The sequence below is a fragment of the Rattus norvegicus genome, chromosome 9 (assembly GCF_021556685.1).
Source record: "Rattus norvegicus strain SHRSP/BbbUtx chromosome 9, alternate assembly SHRSP_T2T, whole genome shotgun sequence".
NCBI classification, from domain to species: domain Eukaryota; kingdom Metazoa; phylum Chordata; class Mammalia; order Rodentia; family Muridae; genus Rattus; species Rattus norvegicus.
Genome location: NC_141542.1, coordinates 103,081,532 through 103,103,804, shown reverse-complemented (window position 1 = coordinate 103,103,804; position 22,273 = coordinate 103,081,532). Strand labels below are relative to the sequence as shown.

At 47.5% G+C, this 22,273-nt stretch overlaps 1 protein-coding gene across 2 annotated transcripts in view; it reads right to left on the bottom strand.

The window, feature by feature from the left end:
* Positions 1 to 22,273, bottom strand: part of Efhd1 (EF-hand domain family, member D1) — a 46,503-nt gene that overhangs the window by 5,710 nt on the left and 18,520 nt on the right. For both annotated transcript variants that reach the window (XM_087567364.1, NM_001109310.1), the window contains 2 exon segments: positions 15,172 to 15,319; positions 7,534 to 7,668 (listed from right to left, as the gene is read on the bottom strand). In XM_087567364.1, coding sequence (XP_087423490.1) covers positions 7,534 to 7,668; positions 15,172 to 15,319 — 283 coding nt within the window.

Sequence of the window (22,273 nt, the reverse complement as noted above, 5' to 3'; positions counted from 1 at the left end):
TACTTGTTTGTATTGTCTGTTATTTGTAACCTTTATTTATTATTGTCTATGTTTTCACAACACTGATTATCAATATATGGGGGAGGAATGTACATAGGTTTATGCAAACATAAGCCACTTCATGTGTGTATATGTGAGCATGCACATGGGTACACCTGCATGCAGAGACCAGAAGACCCTTGACTGTAGTTTCTCATGTGCTCACCTTGCTTTAGCCTGGAGCTTGCTAAGTAAGTAGGCTGGCTGGCTGGCTGGCTGGCTGGCTAGCTAGGGAGCCCCAAGGATCCAGATATACCACCATGTCTGGCTTCTTTTTTTTTTCAAGTGGGGTCAGGGGTCTGAACTTGGGTTCCCATGCTTGCAAGATAAATGCTTTGTCAAGTACACTATGTCTACAACCCTAAACACCACTTTATATTGTGAGGTCTAGAACCAATCCCTTCATATACACAAAGGGCCAACTACACCCTCATTCCCCAGCCTGGCATACCATCACATCTGCTCACCCGCCTCACCAAGCTCCACCTTCACTGCCACAATTTAGAATGCATGCTTCCAAGCTGAGGACACACTTAAAAAAGAATCTCTTCAGTATAGAGAGGAAGCTTAGTGATCAAGAGCAGTTACAGAGGACCAAGGTTCAGTTCCCAGAGTCTATATGACAGTCCAAAACCATCTGAACCTCCAGTTCCAAGGACTCTGGACACCTTCTTCTGGCCTCTGTAGGCATGTGGTGCACATACATGTAGGCAGGTAAAGGATTCTTATACATAAAAACAATAAAAACCTCTTATAAAGAGAGTGGCTACAACCACTGGGACTTGGGGATTCCTGGCCAGAGCTGGATCTTCATTGGATTTCTTTCTTATCTCTCTCCTCACAGTGGTCACCCATCCATTCCACCTCGGCCTCCTTCAATTAGAAGAAAACAGATCCAGTCTCTCCACTACCTCAAGGTATGTCAGACCTACAAGCAACTGACTTGTGACTGCTCGAAAACCAACTTGATTCCTAGAATGTCTGTGAGCCATTTATAAAATTAGTCATTACAAAATCTTAGATTGAACGAATCTACAATCAATCGTACCAACGGGAAAAGGGTTGAGTACTGAAGGGCCATCATATTACATACTACTAGGATCTGCTCGGGCTGTGTCTCCAGAGTGGGAATGCTGGGTGGTGTTTTTTATTTGACTGTGAACAGCTTCCTGGCTCTACCTGCATCCACGTTCCACTGAGAGCTTGAACTCAATCTCTGTGTGAATGTTTACATCATGGAAAACAGCCAACAGTTGGCCTTCACTGTCTGTGTGTACACCATCTTGTCATAATGGGCTGGGAAAATGTTAAAAATGCAGGTGAAACTTTAAATTGTCTGTGGCCTTTGCGTCATGAAATGTCCCGAGACAGTGAGAGGATGACCTCCTGGAACTTAAAATCCTCAACAAGAAATTACTCAGTATGTCAAACAATGAAGCTGAAGTTTTTCCTCTCGGTCTCTCTCTTTGTTGATGGTGCCTGCTTGCTTGTGTGTAGATGTCAGAAGACAACCTCAAGTGTTAGTCTTCACCCTCACCTTGTTTGGGACAAAATTGCTCTCTTACTCGTGTTTCTGTATCCAGGCTAGCTGGTCTCCTAGTTTCCAGGAACTGCTTCAATCCACCCTTCTTGCCACAAGAGAACTGAGATTAACATGTCCTGTTTCACAAAGGGTTCTGGCCATCTAAACTCTGGCCTTCCTGCAGCAAACACTTCAACCACTGGGTTATCTTTTAAGCTACCCTCTTTCCCAGTTTGAAAATTTACTAATCCCTGAGCTCAAAAAAACCATCAATCCCCAAGCTCCAACCCACTAATCCCTGAGCTCAAAAACCCACCAATCCCTGGGCTTGCCCAGGTTCAGGACTTGAAATCTTACCAATCCCCACCCTAGAAATTTCCACCCTGAAAAACTCCTCCCCCAAGAAACCCTATATTAAGCCTGTGTCTTGCTCATTTCCCTGTGGCTTCTCGCCTGAGACACCCTCTTTGTCTCCTAGCAAATCTCTTGCGGGAGGTTTCTTGTATGGTGTGACTTTGTGGTACTCCTTGGCTCCCTGACCAAGCCTCCCTGTGAGGGATCTTTCTCCTCACAGCTGTAATACTCAGCCCCCTTGAGTCCTGTTACTTGCTGGGAAGCCCAAGCCAGCCTCAAACATGCTGTAAACCTCCTGCCTCAGCTTCCTTAAGGGTTGGGATTACAGGCATGCACTGTCACACCCAGCCTGAGGTTTCAGGATTCATTCTTTCACTTTTTTCTTTATGAATTATCTCAAACTAGGAACTAATATCATACTGGAACTAATTTTTTTAAATTCTATTTTAATGTGTTTAGGTATTTTTGCCTTTACGTGAGTCTGTGCTCCATGTGCATGTTTGGACTTTGGAAGCCCTGGACCTGGAGTTACAGACAGTTGTAAACAGCCATGTGGGTGCTGGCAATCAAACTCAGGTCCTCTGGAAGAACAACCAGTGCTCTTAACCACTGAGCCATCTCTCTAGTCCTAGAAACTATTTTCTTCTGTCCATTGCAACCACAATCTGGCAACAGATGCGAGTCTAGGGCGGGGGTGGGGTGGTGGGGGCACCTTCTCTGTGGATCGATCTCTGTTAGTCAATAGCTATGTGGACTATGGCATGACGAAGGATGTAAAGTATGTTATTTATAGAACTTAAAACAAACTTGAGGAGCTGGTGAGACGGCTGACTGCTCTTCCAGAGGTCCTGAGTTCAATTCCCAACAACCACATGGTAGCTTACAATCATCTGTAATGGGATCTGATGTTCTCTTCTGGTGTACAGATCTGAAGACAGTGACGGTATACTCATATAAATAAAATAAAACCTAAAAAAAAAAAAAAAACCTTGATGTTTATACCACAGGGCCTCTTCTAGTCCAGACAGCTGCTGAACTCTGTATGTTGTGGATCTGGGCCTTGAACTCTTAAACTTCCTATCTCTGCCTCCTGAATGCTAGGATTACAAGATGATAGTTTGTTGCTAAATGTTTACCAAGGAAACACTGTGCACGCTTCAACATCCTTATCTTCTGTGTGGGAAAATTGTTGAGTCTGTTGGCAAATGCCTTGTTTTTCCCAGCACTGGGGCAGTGGTGGCAGGAAGATTAAAAGTTCAAGGTCAGCCCACACTATGGGAGATTTCGTCTCGAGTCAAATACGCACATGCACAGGCGCACTCACACACATACGCCCCAACCAAAACGGGACAATAAACGCCTCCCTCCAGGGTGTTGGTGTGTGAAGCTAAAGCACTGGAAGAGGTCTGACCCAGCACCAAGTCTCCCCTCCCCACCATTCCTAGTTAGGACAACAGGAGAGGGAGACATTTGCCATCTCTTCAACCAGGAACCTTTCATCTCCGGCACCACAAAAGTCCAGCTTGCCTCTGGGTTCTAATAGACCACCCCTGACCATCCTCCCTCTGGGTTCTAGAACCAGCCCTTGACCCTAACCCCATGTCCTATCTTCTCAGTCATCTTGCTTTTTATTTCTGCATTTCCTGGACAATTTCCCCCTGATATGAACAGATGCTGACCTCTCTCAGAGGCTACAAGACACACACAAGAATGTTTTTACCTGACCCTAAGCTATGGTCTCACCTGCCTGGGCATCTGCAATTGAGACTTGGCTCTCAGGGCTCCTCCTATCAGGTCCATTTTTGTCCTATCGCAGTGCAATCAGTCCAACAGGGTGAATCGGATCCTTTAAGCGTTTCTACTGAGGGCTGGCCAGATAGCTTGGTGCCAAATTTGACAACCTGAGTTCCATCTGTAGGACCCTATGTTGGAAGAAGGGACTTGCTAGGGATGGAGAGATGACTTAGAGGTCAGAGCACACACTGTTCTTCCAGATGGATCGAAGTTCAATTCCCAGCACCCACACCAAGAGGCTCAAAGCTACTCTAAATCCAGAGACATCTGATAACTCTTACTTCTTTGGGCTCCCGCAGTCATAGTCACAGACCCCCTAACCCAGACATATCCATATACATAACTAACAAAAATAAAAATGAAATTTCAAAAATCCAAACAGCTCCTGTCCAGCAAAATAGCACTTTTCTCCAGCATTCTCTTGGACTTCTGATGACCCAACTTCCCTGAGGACTTACATACAAGTCTTCCCCATAGTCCAGTTACCACTAAGATCTATTCTCCTGCTGGCTCGACATGTACCTGGGATGATGGCTCCCATCCTCTGTGCTCCTGGGTGCCCACAAATCATATTTCTTCCTCCTTTCTTCCTATGAGAAGTTCACCTGGCATGTGGAATCTGGGTCCACCCCTACCCCCAGGGGCTATGAGGACAGCTATGATCCAGACATTGGTAAAGGCATGGAAGAATTGCTTCACGACCCATCCTTAAAGCAAGACACACAGACGTCCAAGACAGACCTATTTTTATAGCCTCCATGTGGCCATGACTGGAGGATCACTTGCAGTCAGCACCATACCTACCAAATCCATGCATGTCTCTACTGTACCTGAAGTTACCTTGGACTTCACACCAAAGCCCAGTCTACCACTTTCTCTCCTCAAACCACTCCCACTTGGGGGAGGGGCTTTCTTGATGGAAAAGAAAATCTCAGCTCTCCTCCTCAATGCACACTGCCTACTGGTCTTCCAAAGTTTCCCAATAAGGTAGTCACGAGCGCTGGAGTTCTAGAGTTGTGTGTCATTATACTGTCCCTGGTCCCACTGTCACAATGCTTGACAACCGATATTCCTCCCCATGCACCTGTGGGAATATCTCCTAGTGCATCTGTCCTAGGTCAGACCTGGACAAACACCTCTGAGGGCTCTCCAGCCCCCGCAGCTGTGCTATCCCAGCCCGGCTGCACTGGGCCAGCCACGTGTTTCCTGACAACTCCGCCTCCTCACACACACACCCAAAAAAGTTTGAGAGAGACTTGGGTTGGACCTGGAAGGCCAGTCTACAGATGTCCTCTCAGCCTGGGGGTTACATCCAGGGACCATCTGATCTCAAGACTCACCTACCTCATGACGGAGGGGGAGAAGCGTGGCCCTGTTCCTAGGTCTGCACACTTGTGTCTTGGCTTGCTTTACCAGCTATGGCTCCAGCCCTGCCTGCTTACCCGAGTCGTCCCCAGCCTCCAAGACTCCTGGCCTGGCATGTCTTGGAGCCTTCGCTTGCAGTTCCCATGACTAGAACGCCTCCCTTCCTTGATTACAAGGTGCATCCCCATTCATCTTGGAACATCTGTCACCAGTGTCATCTCCTTTATGGCCTCTCCCAAGTCCAAACAGTGTTTCACTCCATTCGTCATTCATGCAGAACGTTTATTGAGAGCCATTACACACTGGGCGCTGTAATTACAACGATAACACGCCCACTCTGCCTTGGAGTCTCGCTGGGGAGGCAGACATATAAACATAGCAAGTAGGAAAAGGTTTATTGTGGTTTTTTTTTTCTTTTGGCACTTCACCTTTCCTCCTTATAAAAACAAAGCACACCAATTCTACTATGACACTCTAAAAATATAAAATGAGTCCTTTGACGTAACTATTGCTAACAATTTCGTTCGTAACTATCTTGGCTGTATTCTGTATTTAAAACCAAGTTCACGCGTATCGTTTTGCTTGCTTGCTTTTGGCGTCTGCCCACACATATCATGCAGCCTCATCTCAATCTTTGACGGCTGCAGAGTGAGCAAATGCAGGGCCATGATGGCTTTGTCTCTGGTAATGGAAGCTTAGGTTGCATCCAGTTTCCATCTACCCCAGCACTGTTATGGGAAAATCCCTGCCAGGAGCCCAAGCATATCAGAAGGGAGGCATTCCAGAGATAGAATATTAACTGCTCTTCCTGCAAGCGCCTGAGAGCACTGAACAGACACAAAACAGTGCCACTAACACACGGAATGCAGGCACTCGGGAGAGGGGCCTCGCCAGGTCTGGTTAGCCAAGAATGAGCTGCCCTAGAAGGTGGTCCCAAAGGGAGCAGAGTTCTCCAAACAGAGGCCCTGGGGTGGCGCTCTGGGCGAAAGGAGCTACCGGTTCTGAAAACTGATTGTGAGGATTCCCAGCAACATCTCAAGGACTGGATGAGGCTGGAGCGGGGCTCACAGGCGAGTTATGACTGGTCCTGCACGCCTAGATGACACAGGCATAGGGACTCGGGTGCGCGTCACCTACAGCACTTGGCCCAGTGCACCGTAACAGTGAAGTGTCCTGCTACTCTCAGGCCTCAGTCCTAGGCCCCTTCCCAAGAAGCCATAAGTGATTGCAAACGTGATGAAGCCAATGGCCAAAGAAGCTCCATCAAAGAAGGAACCCCTTCCTCATCTCTACATGCTGTGTCAACGAATCATTGGCTTCCCTCCTTGTACTGTCTGTGTGGGCCCCCTGGGGAAGGCAAATACTTTGTCCCCTCTTCCTGGGTTTCAGAAGTCAATGCACTGGCTGGTCTTTGCCAACAGAGCGAGCATCACGGACAAGTGAGAATTGAGTCCTGTTTTGAGCTCTAAGCAAGCCGGGATGTCACCAAGGTCACTCTGGCCTTGGAGAAGCTCCTGGAAGAAACTCAAAGCCCCCCAGAGGCTGGAAACAGAAGAAGCATGCAGTCCCAAAAGCTAGGACGACATGCCAGCTGCTTCCCCACAAGCCAGGCAATTGCTTAGCGCTATATATGTGAGCTCGTTTAATCCTGTTGCTACCTACATGGTACAAACGGAAACAGGCCTAGAGTGACAATGTGAGTGCAGGAGGCAGATCTGCTCTTGGGTGACCGACCTGGTGGGGAGCATGTGACCCTCTCAGGGGACCCTGCCCTGCTTGGCAGCAGGTGTGGAGGGCTCTCCTGTCTGTCTGTCTACATGTATGCTCTGCAGAGACAAGGATGCAGCAGCTAACTTTGGGGAGGTGCCTCGGTGTTGAATGACTGTGAACTTGCAGGGCTGAGGGGCTTCCCACCTCTGGACCACTTTCAGTGAAGCAAACATTGATGTGGGGCCCGGGGAACTCTTCCCCGAACCCCTCTCCACTTGTCTCTGATCCAGATATTAATTTTCTTTTTTTTGGAGCTGGGGACCGAACCCAGGGCCTTCTACCACTGAGCTAAATCCCCAACCCCTAGATATTACTTTTTAAAAGACTTTTTTTTTAATGATAGTCATTTTAAAGTAAGTGTGTGTGTGTGTGTGTGTGTGTGTGTGTGTGTGTGTGTGTGTGTGTGTGTGTGTGTTGGGGAACGCTCCAGAAGCAACTCATATGGTTGTGGAGATAGAAAGGAACCTTAGACAAAGTCTAGACGGAGAGTACAAACCTAGAACCCATAAACCCTCTGGGGCCTGTGAACAGGTGTCTTCTATACTGTGTTTTCCAGACGGTGTGAGGATTCACCCTCTTATCCTCCCCACCCCCCCGTACCTGTATAGATTATACAGACTTCCTGGTCCTGCCACAAGGGCAGGGTAAAGGAAGAGTGGTGGCTGGGTAGGAAAGGAACAGCTGCTCACCTTGGCTTCGAAGAAGTTCTTGGCACCTCTGACACCCTCCAGGGCGACATTGATCTCAGAAAACTTGGCCAGTGCCAGCAGCCCACTGTCCTCCTGCAGCTCTCCAGCAGCAGCCTTGTGGAAAATGAGCAGAAACTGTGGGAGGAAGGAGGACAAAAGATTTGACCATTCTACTACTCGGTCACCAAAACATCCGTAATAATCCCTCAAGCCTGAACAAATGACATTCTGCCCAAGCATTTGAAAAGGGTGGGTTTTTGTAGGGCGGTGGTGGTGGCGCACACCTTTAATCCCAGGACTAGGGAGGCAGAGGCAGGAGGATCTCTGTGTGTTCAAGGCCAGCCTGGTCTACAGAGTGAGTTCCAGGACAGACAGGGCTGTCTCAAACTGAGAAACCCCATCTCAAAAAACAAAACAAAAACAAAAACAAAACAAAGGAAAAAAACTAAGCCTATGGGGGAGGATGTGTTTGGGTGGGTGCAGGAATCCATGACCTTCAGGAGACAGCGTTGGAGCCCCTTGAGCTGGAGTTATTAGTAGTTCAAGGCTGCCTGATATGGGTACTGGGAATCAAACTTGGATCCTCTGCTAGGGCATCAAGCACTCTCGGTCATCTCTCCCACCTAGAAAACGATGCTATGCCTGTGTATATGTAGAGAACGGTTTTGTTGGTTACCAGGTCATCACAACCAAAACCACGGAGTTGAGGGCATAGCTCGGTGGGAAAGCACACGCTTACTATGTGTAAGGACCTGAGTCCAATCCCCAGCACCAAATAAATACACTGAATTAAATACAAACTCTCTCTTCCATCCATTAACAGCCACTGTTAGAAATCTAGCCCTCAAATATCCACACAGTAGGGTTGCAGAGTAGCCTGGTTGTTAGAAAGCCCTGAGTTCAATCCCAAGTAAGAACTGCATAAGCTAGACATGATGGGGAAGGCTTATAATCTAACGTGTACTCATTTGCTTGTGCTTGTTTCTTTGATGCAAGGTCTCACTGCATCGTCTTGGTTGGGCTAGACCTGGCTATATAGACCAGAAAGGCCATGAAGTTATAGAAGTCCTCTCCTGACTGCTGGGATTGAAGGTATCTGTCTAGCCCACATTGATTCATTTATTAATTGATGCGCTTATTTATTTATTGGGTTATGAGATAGGCATGTACATTCCACAGCACATGTGTAGAGGGCAGAGGTTATCTCTCTGGCATCAGTTCTTGCCTTCCTCCTTACTGAGGCAGGGTCTGTCTTGTTTCTGTTGCTGCTGTCTGCTCAAGGCTACCGGCCCTCCATCTTCCCATGACCCTCTTGTCTCTGCCGCCCATCTCTCTGTAGGTGTGCTGGGATTACAGACGTGTGCAAATACGCTCAGTGTTCTACACGTGTTCTGGGAACTAAACTTCGGGCATCATGCTTCCACGGCTAGGACAGCTGAAGGAGCCTCAATCTGAGCAGTTCTCAACCTTCCTAACGCTGCGACCTTTTAATACAGGTCCTCATGCTGTGGTGACCCCCAGCCATAAAATCATCCTCCCTGTTACTTTATAATTTTGCTACTGTTACAAACTGTAAATACCTGATATGCAGGATATCCGATAGGTGACCCCCAAGGTGTCCTGATCCCCAGGTTGAGAACCATTGCTCTATTCAGCCATTTCTCCAACCCCATACGCTATTTTTGAATTATATTATAATTTAATTATATTTTTGGTTATTTTTTTTCAGAGGGTCTCGAGTCTTGAGTTCACAAAGATCCACCCACCTCTGCCTCCCAAGTGCTGGGATTACAGACTTTTACCAGCCCCAACTTAAATCTTTTATATTAAACGTTTTTTAAGTTAAAAAATAATTTTTTAATTAGTGTGTATGTGTAAAACATGGTACACATATGTAGGTCAGAGGACAACTGTAGAGTTGATTCTCTTCATGTGAGTCCCTGAGATTAAACTCAGGTTGTCCAGTTTGTCCTTTACACACCGAGCCATCAATCGCACTGACCCCGCTTTCTCACATCTCCAGCCACTTCTCTTTTTTTCCCCATGTGTTCTGTTTCCGCATGAGAGCGCTTACCTTTCCTGTGGTTTACTAAGAGATCTCGGTAGGCCTTGGTAGGTTTAAAACATGTCAGCTCTGCTTCATGTCATTTGAGTGTGCCGGAGCTATGGCTCTGTTGGTTTACACACGTGCCAGAGCACACTTGCGGAGGTCAGAAGACAGCTTGCGTGAGTCAGTTCTCCTTCCGCCGTGTGGGCCCCTGGGCTTGAACTCAGCCGGGCAGGCTTGCCATCTTGTCTTTACCTACTGAGCTGCCTCACCGGCCTGTTTCTTAATTTTGTTTCTTGAGACAGAGTCTCTCTACAATGCCCTAGCTGTCCTGGAACTCACTGTGTAAACTAGGCTGGCTTCAAACTCACACGGATCTACCTACCTCGGCCTCCTGAGCGCTAGGGTTAAAGGCGTTCGACACCACAGGGGCTCTGCTTATTACTTTTTTGGATGAGAGGGTCTTGCTATGCTGCTGGTCTCAACTCATACTCCCGTGTTGGGCTCCGGAATGAGTTGGGACCACCAGAGTGTGCCACAAATTCCTGGCTTCCTCATGGTACCTTTTGACTCCAAGACATAAAGGCTGTCAAATATTTTTCTTTCCTCTTACCAGAGACAGGCTTAGAAAAATGTTCCCCAACACCAAGGTTACATAAACAGTCAGGTATGTTTCTGTCTAGTACTTTTATAGCTTTAAAAAAAAAACCACGTAAATATTTAATCTCTGAAATGTATTCTGTTCTATTGGTAGGGTAATCATTAACCTTATTTTTCTTCCAAATAGTTACTCAGTAAGCCCCACATTTATTGTGTAACCCACCGTCTTCTTCCACATTCAAAATGTGTAACCTCAACAAAGTAATCTTTGAGGGCAGCTGTGTTAGGGCCTCTGCAGAATAAATTCTTAAATCACAGTCCCTCCTCATCTAACCTCTCCCAGGGCTACTTTCCAGTTATTTGGATCCCTTCTCTGTAATTATTATAAAGTTAGCATGGTGCCTCACACTTATAACATCAGCATCAGGCAGCAGGGGTAGGAAGACTGCCAACAGGTCCAGGCCAGTGTGGGCTATGGTGTGAAAGTCTAGCCCAAAACAAAAAAAAAAAGCAACACAACCTATGAATTAATTATTCATTTTGTATACATGTATGCATGGTGTATGTATGGAGATCAGAGGACAACCCTGTTGGCTCTCTTCTACTATGTGGGTACCAGAGATTGAATTCAGGTTGTCAGGGTTTGCCCCCACACAAAAAACTACAAGCTGTGGGGAGGGGGAGTTGAAGGGACAGATCTGTGGTTAAGAGCACTTGCAGGGGACTCTGGTTCTTTCCCAGCACTCACAGAATGGCTCACAACCATCCCTAACTCTACTTCTAGGCGATCCAGTGCCCTCTTCTGGCCTCTGTAAGCACTGGGCATGTACATGGTATACATACGTGCACGGAGGCAAGACTTTTATACACATAAAATAAATGCGTTTTTGGGGTTGGGGATTTAGCTCAGTGGTAGAGCGCTTGCCTAGGAAGCGCAAGGCCCTGGGTTCGGTCCCCAGCTCCGAAAAAAAGAACCAAAAAAATAAAATAAAATAAAATAAAATAAATGCATTTTTTAAAATTACAAATTGATCGGCCTAACGAGCATTGTGTGGTTTCTATGAACACCACCATCCCCCACTTATAAATCGATGGGACCCAAACCACCAGAAGAGGTTTCTCCAGGTCTTCAGATGCTACCGAAAGCACGCACAGAGGAAGAATGTTAGAAAGACAGTCACCTCTCCAACAGGCTTCCCAAATCCCAACCCCAGTGTCTTAGCTCCCAAGGCCAGAACTCCCTGCTCTCTGTTTTTAACTCAGCCCTCACTCTGCTGTGGAGACTGGGGGAGTACTAATCAAAGACATGAAGTGACATGGGTAGGGTCTTGTGGCTTCTCTGAGGTCCCGGAAGCTGTCTGGATTAAAAGAAATAATACCATGTTCTCCGTTCTCCTGCTTGCAGCTTCCAACTCTCTCACTAGAGGCCGGCAAAGACTGGGTTTGCAGCAGTTCTTGGAGCTAGCACATTGGTTGAAATCAAGCCGGTCCAAAGAGGCCAGGCCCCCAGCAATGGGACAGAGGCCAGGAGGGTAGGGACAATGGTGGCTGCTGTTTCTTGAGGTTCTCTCTTCTCTCATGAAGGACATAGAAGCAGTAGAGGCTTCGGCAAATGTGAGCTGTGGGGTCAGGAAATGCCTGCCCCTCAGTATCTGGCTCTATCATGCTTGGTCCTTAGTTTGAAAGTGTTGAGAGGTGGTTGCCTTAGCAAGGAAAATAGGCCACTGAGGGGGAGGATGGTTTTTAGGGGCTGCACGTTATGAAGGGAGCTTCTTTGTCTCCCGTTCTCTCACCATGAGGCTCTCTCATCCACACTTACCCTGTGCTTTCCTCAAGCTGCACGTGACCTGCAGAGCCTTGCAGGGGTCAATGTGCCATGCCCTTGAACTCCGAGGCCAAGACAAACTTCTTTCCTTTCTAAATCATCCAGGCTGGGACTGGGATGTTCTGTTATCGCAACAGAAACTAGGCTGAACATGTAGCCATTGTTCTTTTTTTTTTTTCCGGAGCTAGGGACCAAACCCAGGGCCTTGCGCTTGCTAGGCAAGTGCTCTACCACTGAGCTAAATCCCCAACCCCAACATGTAGCCATTGTTAAAGCACTTCATTGACTGGAGGTCCTCACGAGGAGCTGCCTTCCACAGTAACACTTCTGAGGGGCCCAGGGGTTCCCGCTCAGAAAAGAGGGAGTGTTGCCCCAGCTGAGCATCCAGGGGCTCTCAGTTTCCTGACCTCTAAAGAGGGAGGGAGGGAGGGATGGCTCAGGGTGTTTGTCAGCAAGCCTTGAGAGCCTGAGTTTGATCCCCAGGGTCCATGTGATGGGAGTTAACCTCTGACCTCCACAGGTATGCTGTGGCACCCATGTACCCTTTCCCTCCACACAAAATAAACAAACAAACAAACAAATAAACAAACAAACAAATACAATAATTTTAAATAGGTTTAAGTGGAGATGACAGTGCTGGGCATTCACAGAAGGGCACTGCATGCCTGAAACATTAGTGAATCCCTTCTGCTCTTTCCCGGTACTGTGCGTTCTGAGGTCTGAGGTTCAAGGCTGTAAGAGCTCGCTCTGCCAGTTCAACAGATGACCAACGGGTCCCCACCATAGTTCAGGGGTCTCCCATCCCCAGCCAGCCAAAGAAGGAGGACAAGGAGGAGCAGAGAAGAAAGGAAAGAAAGAAAGGAAGAAAGAAGTAAAGAAGAAAGGAAAGAAAGAAAGAAGGAAGGAGAGAGAGAGAGAGAGAGAGAGAGAGAGAGAGAGAGAGAGAAGACCCAGTTCGACCCCAGTGCACCCAGCATCCCAGGCACTCCCATTTCACCCATTACAGCCCTCACTGCCCTGAATGACAATCTCCCTCACTGCCTGACAACCTTGTTTGTTTTCCTATTTATAGTCCACAAAGACTGGCATGGAGTGGGGTTGGAAAATGTCCGAGCTGTGACTCTGGGGACAGGGGGAGGGATGGAGAGGTAGAGAACAAAGGCAGAGGGCAGAGGGAGTTCAGTAGTTCCTCCCCCTCCCCCCACAAGCCCATCGTGACTGTGGCTAATGGTGCAGGAAGACTGTATTCGAGCTCTCCATTTGTAAATGGCAGAGATACCTTTCCTATTAGGACAAAGGAGGTAACTTGCTATGGGAAAGGATGTGTCAAGAACCCATGCGTGGGCTGACAAGATAGCTCAAAAGGTAGAGGTACCTGCTGCCAAGACCGACAGCCAGAGTTCTAGCCCTGGACTGGCACAGAAGGACATCCAAGTCATCCTCTGACCACACATGCATGGAGGCATTTACGTCCCATACAATAAATGAGGTTTAAAAAAAGTTTAAAAAAGAATCACCAAGGGTAAAGCTAGGTGTGAAGGTGCATTTTTGTGATCCTGGCACATAGGAGGGAGGGACAAGGGGATGAGGAGCTCAAGGTCATCCTCAACTACACAGTGAAGCCAGCCTGCATTCTGTCTTCAGAGGTAAAAAGGTGGCTTCCACAGTTAACAGCACTTGCTGCTCTTGTAGAGGACCCAGGTTTGATTCTCAGCTCCCATGGCAGCTCACTGACATTTATGACTCCAGTTCCAGATCTGATGCTCTCTTCTGGCCTCCAAGGCTTCAGGCACACAGGTCACAGACACACACACACAGACAAAACATTCATACTCATAAAATAATTTTTAACAATGTTTTTTGCGTGTGTGTGTGTGTGTGTGTGTGTGCGTGTGTGTGTGTGTGTGAGAGAGAGAGAGAGAGAGAGAGAGAGAGAGAGAGAGAGAGAGAGAGAGAACCAACAGACTATGTGGTTACATGCCTATAATTTCCAGGACTAAGGAGGTTAAGACAGGAAGATTTCTGTTTGTCCAAAGCCAAATCTGGCTTCATAGTGAGTTCAAGGCCAGTATATACAAAAGAGTGAAACTCTGTCTCGAAAGAGCAAAAAGAACTCCCGTGTGGCCAGGCATGCTGGTACAAGCCTACAGTTCCAGGGCTCAGGAACCTGAAGCAGAAGGCTCTAGAGCTGAAGCCAGACTGATAGAGATTCTCCTGTCCCCAGCCCTGCTCTGTCAGTTTTAGGTCTTACTGCAAGCTCAGATAGCTTGGTCATGGATGAACGCAGCAACATAAAATCATAGAGCAGGGTGTGGCCTGTGAGGACTAGATGGCCACAGGTCCTTACACTTCCAAGCTCACACACCTGGGATAACCTAGAAACGAGACCAAGACAAGGCTTGGAACACACAAAGGATTGATGTCAATGTCACTGGAGTCTCTTAAAAGGGCCAAGAACTGACAAAATTGCTTTGGAGGTCTCTAAGCTTCAGATGCCTACTTCTGTGAGGAAAGACCACACTGTAGGCTAACCAAAAGATAGCCAGTGGCTCAGATTCAGTTGGACCACCAATGGGTGGCCCCTGAATAAAACAGGAGAAAGGAAGCTGAAGAGATGGCTCAGTGGTTAGGAGTATCGCTCTCGGTCTTAAGGACTCAGGTGATTCAGAACCTACAACAGGACAACAGAAGATAGTCCAAGTCTGTCATCCTGTTGTTAGGATTCTGTCACAAGTTATATGGCTTCATGTCCAACTGAAACATTCTGAAGCCTTCCAACAAAACCCATGCACACACACACACACACCCCAAAGTAAGAATTCAGGCATAGTTGCCCATAGGCAGAAGCTCACAGCAATCCTCCTGCCTCAGCCTTCACATACTAGGATTACAGGGACATAAGCTATCATAAAAGATATGTTTTGGAGACAGGGTCCCATGTAATTCACAATGTAGCAGGCACTGGCCTCAACTCATGCTCCTTGTATAGTTCTCAAGAGCTGGGATCATAGGAATATGCCACCCACACCGTTTACAAAAGCTATGCCTAAAAGCTAAGTTGAACATTAAAATCCCAACCAAAGAGTGTTCTCAAGAGGCCAACCCATTTGCCCTTGGGGGCTGTGGGTGAGCTGGGGTCCTCTCGGTCTCAACACGCCATAGATACCTCCCGAAAGCTGAGCTTGCCGTCGAAGTCTTCATCCACCTCCTGGATCATATTCTTCAGGCCCAGGTGGGTCTGAGGGGCCCCCAGTTTCTCCATCATGAGTTTCAGCTCCATCAGGTCGATGAAGCCATCTTTTCCAGCATCATACCTGCAGGGTCCAAGGAGGCAAGGTTAGGACAACATGACACGGATTCCTTTCCCAGATGTGTAATGCTTTTGGTTTCACCTACTCAAGAGTAAACTAAGTTGCCTCCTGCATTGCAGGAGTGGCCTCCTCAGGCCACTTCACTGTAAGGTACCCCTGGAGGCTATGTCATCTTACGTCATCTGAAAGGACCCCCGCCCCGGGTCTAAAAGGCCACCTTATTAGGACCCTTCAGACTACCTCATCAAAAGAGATCCCTCTTTTAGTTAAAAAAAAAAAAGTTTGTCTTTGTGCTGTGCGCCCTCAAAATGGACCTCGTTCAACCTGTTGACTTTCATGTCTTTTATCGCCTTTATTTTTCGTCAACTAACCTTGACCCAACACCTCCAAATGTTGGACTGACGGCACATAGCATGTTCTGAAACCCAACAAAAGCTACTCCACTCAATCGGTCACCGTCCTATTGTCTCTGTCGCTCACAGTCCTGGCAACCCCCCTCACCCTCCAGTTTGTCTTGCATCTATCTTTGAAAGTGCTTTCCACCGGGGGGTGTGGCCGTGAAGTGGGCGTGGTCTCACCTCAAGCTGAGTGCTGGGTCACTCATTTCCTGGTCTGAGTAGTCACAGCTGTGTGGGAGGCTGGCTTCCCACAGTGGCTGGCCCCTCAGCTGGCTGTCACTCTAGCCCTAAACCCCTGCCTGGAAATAAGACCAGCTTCATGTAGTGAGAGGTCTATGCCTTTCTCCTAGAGCCAGCCATCTTCAGGTACCTGCTCTTGACCTCCTCCCAGCCACTTCCTATCCCGGTTCCTTTTCTACACATATGACCTCATAGGACACCTTGTCTCCCTTCCCAAGTCCTTTTTATGCTTCCTGCTGCCCAGAGACCCTCTTGTCGCTCAGGCCTAAATATCCTGTTTTAAAGAAGAAAGAAGCGGGTCCAGCATTCCAGAAGCAGAGGCAGACAGAACTTTGTGAGTTCTAGGACAGCCCGGCCTATGTAGAGAAAGACCCTGTCCCAAAAAATAAATAAAAAGAAGAAAAAGAGGCTTCAGATGAAGCTCACTAAAAGAACACTTGCTTAGCCTTGGGCAGGAAGCCCCGGTTCCAGCACCACATACATTAAAAAAAAAGAATGGACCAATTAGGTCTCCACCGCCAAGAAATGGGAACCAGGAACCCAAGGACAGATGGGCTGGTAAGCACACAGGCTCACTCACACTGTGCAGTGTAGAACTGTCACAGAATGGAATACTTTGCAGCAATAAAGATAACTTTTATGCGGGCTGCAACATGGGTGACCCTCAGGGATGCCACAGTAAGTGAATTAAATCAATCACCAAAGGACAGGAGTCAAACTGATCTAGACAGAAAGCTGAAGGTTTTCTCCTGGGGCTGGAGGGATGGCTTAATAGGTAAAGACTCGATCTGGGATAAGGAAACGGTCAAGGTGCTGGTGCAATGCTGTCTGTACGCTTAGTGTCCTGAAACTGTGTTCACTTAAATGCTTAAAATGGTCATTTTCATTCCTCCATTTTCTTTTCTTTTTTTTTTTTTATTCTTTTTTTCGGAGCTGGGGACTGAACCCAGGGCCTTGTGCTTGCTAGGCAAGTGCTCTACCACTGAGCTCAATTCCCAACCCCCATTCCTCCATTTTCTATTTTTATTATTTTTAATTATATGCATGTATGTGAATTTATGTGTAGGTGCACAGGAGTGCAGGTGCCCACAGAGGCCATGGGTCTGGCCCCTCTGTGTGTCTCCCCCGTGTGTGTGTGTGTGTGTGTGTGTGTGTGTGTGTGTGTGTGTGTGTACGTACCAGCATGCATGTGTGCTTAGACAGGGTTCCACTCTGTAGCTCGGAGCAGCCAAATTCACTCTGAAACCTCCAGCTGCAACTATACCAGTTCAAAGTGGTCATTTTTGTTATGCACATTTTACCATATTTTTTTAAAAAAATATATTCAGTCTTTTTCACTATTCATTGACCCCCAACCCCATAAAGAAAAAGCACCTTTGTTGAGAACCATCGCTATTCACAAGAAATGCAGCCTGTGGGTAACTGGTAATCTAAGCTGTGGGCAGTGGTATTTAAAGTCTACATTAGCATGTAGGGCCCAGGACTCCCTGACACACTCTGTTCCAGCCACAGTGGCTGATTCATGCTGTTCCGCCCATTGTAGACCCCTCCCTCCTCTCCTCTGTGGGATTCCTATTCTCCAGTAGCATCCATTGTAAGTCCTTGTCTGGTGCCAGGATTCACCGCCCTCTTCCGTTGGCTATTTTTCCCCCTCAAACCCTCTGAGCTCTGGCTGGGCACAGCCAGTGCTGGAAGAATTCCTCCACAAAGGATACAAGCAAGATCTCTGTGTGACTGGTGATGACCTCTGAGAATCCCTTAGTAAGAGTGTCCCAGAGGTCTGGAAATTAACAGGGTGCCTCTAGGTTTCCAGAGGGGCCAGCCTGGGACCTTAAGGAATCAAAAGAAGATGTGTGGGTGCTTAATAGTGCAAGTACCCAGGCGACCCCTGACTGTAAGCCCAAACATTCAAGAAGCTGAGGCAGGAATATCTTAGTGAGTTTAAGGCAAAACTGGGCTACCGGGCTTGAGACCCTATCTCAAAATAAATAAATAAGCAATGATTTCCATTGGGTTGACAAACCTGACTCCGAATAGATTTCATTTACCTAAAATCAAAGCTCAGGGGCTTTGTAATTCAGGGATACAGCGTCGACTCCGTGGTGTGATGCTCCAAGTGACATACCCAGAGCCATCAAAACAGACAAAGCGGGAGCCATTGTCCCGCTTCTGGCTATCACAAATGATGCCACTTCGGTGCTGGAGATGTGACACGCTGGCTGAGGGCACGCATTGTTCCTGCAGAGGAGCCGAGCTCCTCACGCCCCCATCAGAAAACCTATGTCCACTGTAATTCTAGTTCCAGGGGATCCAATACCTTCTTCTGACCATGGTGGATATGACCATGCACGTGGCAGACAGGCACGTACAAAGGAATAAAAACAAAATGTAGAAATGTAAACCTTTAAATGGAAACTCCTCAGAAGTCAAACCTATTTTTTTTTAAATGATGCCTTTCTGAAGACGATGTACACTTGAGTCGTAGAGCATAGAGAAACCAAGATGGTACAAACCCAGAAGAAGTCTCATCCCACCGGCTGTCTTTCCCAGTGCTGGAAGGTACCATGGGCACTAACATGGGATGAAAGGAATCATTACTCTTACCGGACTGTGAACACTCTGAGCTAAGAGAGTGATCTGCTTAGCAAGTCTCGCCCATTGGTATAATAGTGGCACAAAAATGGGAGTAACCAACCACTTTTTCATTGGATGCCAGGCCCATCCCACAAGTACTGTTCCACCCACACCTAGAACCATTACTGAGGCCAAGAATTTGTGACTAGGTGGGCCACCACGGGGCCCTAGGTAAGAATTTGCTACTCTGCTAGATGCACATAATATTCAACTGACTCCCAATGACTTTTGCTATACCCATGGATTAGTACCAGCAACTCTCATCAGAGAAGCCTTTTTGCAATAGATGGTGGTTAACACAGAGACCCACAACTGACCAGGGAGAAGTCAATACGAGACTACAGAATGCTCAGTCCTAAATCGGACCTCTATATCACATCCCTTCCTCCCAAGGCTCAAGGATCATGGTGGAAGAGGGGACTGGAAGACTGTAAGAGTCATAGGTGATGACTGACTATAAGGAAACTGTTTTCTGGACGCATCAAAGAAGATGCACGTTTGAACTAAGAGCATTTTAAACATCATGAGCCAGCCCTGTGCAGACTCAGGTAAGGTGGAATCTCAACATGGAGAGGAGAGGTGGGCATGAAGTCCCACCCCTAACTAAGGAGCTATTGGCCATTAAGGGTGTGACCCCTGGGAGGGTAGACCTGCCTCCAATGTAAGCCACATATCCAAGAGTATATGGATAGCACAAACTGTATTTGTACTTGATAGATTTTTTTTTAAAAAAGGGGGCACAAAGTTGGGTGGGTGGGGAAGTCGGGGTGGATCTAGAAGGAGTTAGGAGAGGGAGTAAATATTATGGAAATGCATTACACTAATAAAAATAATCCTGCTTTGATTTTTTTTTTTTTTTGGTACAAGTGTTCCTGTCTTCAGCCTGCTTGGGTCTATGTCCAAGGGCTGCTGGGATGGCATACACTCATTTGCTTTTGAAACACAGATACTCATTTGCTTTTGAAACACAGATATCAAACTGGTCTGGTAAAACCACGGCCACTGCTCATGTAAGCAAGGCTCTCTACCAGGCGCTGGTGGGAGACTCAGAGGTGCATATACCCAGACAATCATGGTAACTGTCTGTTCCTGTGCCACCCAAGGAAGGTGGTCTCAGATCTTGCTTGGGGCACATTTGTGAGGGAAGAATCTAGAAAACATCTCACTGAGTTGGGACAGGGGAGATGGCTCAAGTGGATGTCACACAAGCCTGACATCCCAGAAACAACCTAAGGTCAAGAAGGGACCAACTCTTCCAAGTTATTGTCTGACCTCCACATGGATGCCATGGTTATGTGTACACATCCTCGTGAACACACACAGCACCAGAAAAACCACGCCGAGGCTGGCCTCTCTTTCATTGACATGCATATACATGATCTCTCTCCCCTCTCTTTTACACACACACACACACACACACACACACACACACACACACACACACACCACTAATAAAACAAAAGATAGAATTAGGAGGAAAAAAGGAAGCTGGCTTGATGCCTAAAAATAGCACACAGCAAGAAGTCCAAGAGACTCACCATACCACCCATTCCAAAACAATTCCAATTCTAACATTTTCTCTCTCTCAACCTAGAGCCTTGCATAGAACAGGCCAGTGCTCTTCCACTAAGATACACACTTTACTCTCCATGCTATAGAAGCAATGTCTTAAATAGATACTGGTATATGAAGGCTCACCACAACACTGTCTTACAATAGTTATGGTGGAAGAAACCCAAGTGTCCACGAGCCCGGAGCGGATATGCAGAACAGGGTGGATCCATGCAATTGAATGAAAGGAAGATCGAAGTCATACTACAGCATGGATGAACTTGAAGTACCTTCCGAGTTCTGTGAACTAACTCATGCAAAGTGAAATGGTATGGTACACACTTTGCGAGATTCCGCCTCTCTGAGGCACCGGGGTAGCAAAATTCCTAAGTGCAGAAGTACGGTGAGGGTAGACAAAGATGGAGGAGGGGTAAGGGCACCCTCAGCATTCCAAGACAAACAAACTCTGGGGCCACACAGGGATGACTGCATCGCAGTGCGAATGTGCTTAACATGGCTGAGGTGAATGTTCAAAGCCAGGACGCCTACCTAGTGTGTACACAGCCCCAGATTTGATCCCAAGTACCATTAAAAAAATGGCTGGAAGCAGGGTTAAATTTCATATATATCTGTGGTACAGGACCAAACCACTACCCTTCCAGAGCCCTGGGGTTCTATTTCCAGCTCTTCTGTGGTGGTCCACAATCACCTGTAACTTTAGTCCCAGAGGATGCTCTCCTAGTTTCTGAAGTCATCGTATACATGAGGTACACAGATATATACAAACCACACACACACACACACACACACACACACACACACATACTTTTTTAATAAAAGAAAAGCAAAACAAAACCAAAATCCTAAAAACAGCACACAGCAAGAAGTCCAAGAGACTCACCATACAACCCATTCCAAAACAATTCCAATTCTAACATTTTCTCTCTCTCAGGACCTCCCTCCACTCCCAGACCAACTCTTTAAGCCTAGGCTTTAGAAGGGGCAGGTTCAGCAGCATGCCTTTGGACATCTGTTAAACGGCAGAGAGCCCAGTAGACTTTGACCACACTCAACCACGGCAAGGTGAGCTGCAAAGTCCCGAAGCCCCATAAAGGCAGCCACACTCTCACCAGTCCCATGATGCTCTGCCCTACCCTCTGCAGACCCTTCACTCCAGAGAGGCTGGGGCCAGTCAGTGAGAACCCTAAACTCTAAACCCTAAACAGGCTAAACTCCTACTCAGAGCTGCCTGCAGATGCAGCCCAGGAGCCCAACGGTGTTAGGAGCAGGCTTCAGATGCAGAGAAAGGCTTTTCTGAGAGCTGCCGAGAACTGATCTTTTACAAACAAGCTAGAATGGGTTGTCTCTGTTACAAGAGTCCTGGTCAAAGCCAACAGGCTTCTACACTGCGGAACTTTCCAGAACCTGGCCCATGAGGTTATGTGTCCAAACTTAACAGAGGGAACCAGATCACACAAGCTTATCCCAAGCTCACATCCTCCACGCCTGGGGATTTTCCATGGGAGGTGGTGGCAGTACCGTATGAGGACAGTTGGTCCTCGGGCCGGGGGTGTGGCTCAATGCAGGGCACCTTCTTTGCTATGCACCAAACCTTGGATTCCGTCCCCAGCAGCTCACAAACTTTCAGGGGAAGTGGCCTAGTTAGGGCCCACTAATGAAACTTTGATGCCGAGATTTAGATAAATGTCTGCTGTCCTCTGTTCACACGACGCATTCCAACGTCTACAAAGAAGACTGGGGCCACTGAGGGTTGGTGCCATCAAAACACAATCAGTTCAGGCCTTAGCAGAGGGTTCCGGTGCTGGTTGAACAGAGGAGCTGAGAGGATTAGGTGTAAGGAGAGGGGTGTGCTGGGGGATGGGGGTGATAGCTAAAGGTCAACAAACAAGGCAGAGACTTGTCTTCAGCCTTTCAGGACGAGAGGGAGCTTTCCCCATGCTCACCCAAAGAGAGCTGCCAATGAGGCCAGTGTGAGCAGGGGCTCCCCCCTAGACACAGAGACTGGTTCAGTAAGGCAGTCCTCCACTCCTCTGGGATTCTGACCTGGAAAACCAAACAGACCCAGAGTCTGAAGCACCTTCCAGGTCTAACAGAAAGGTCACATAGTTCAGAA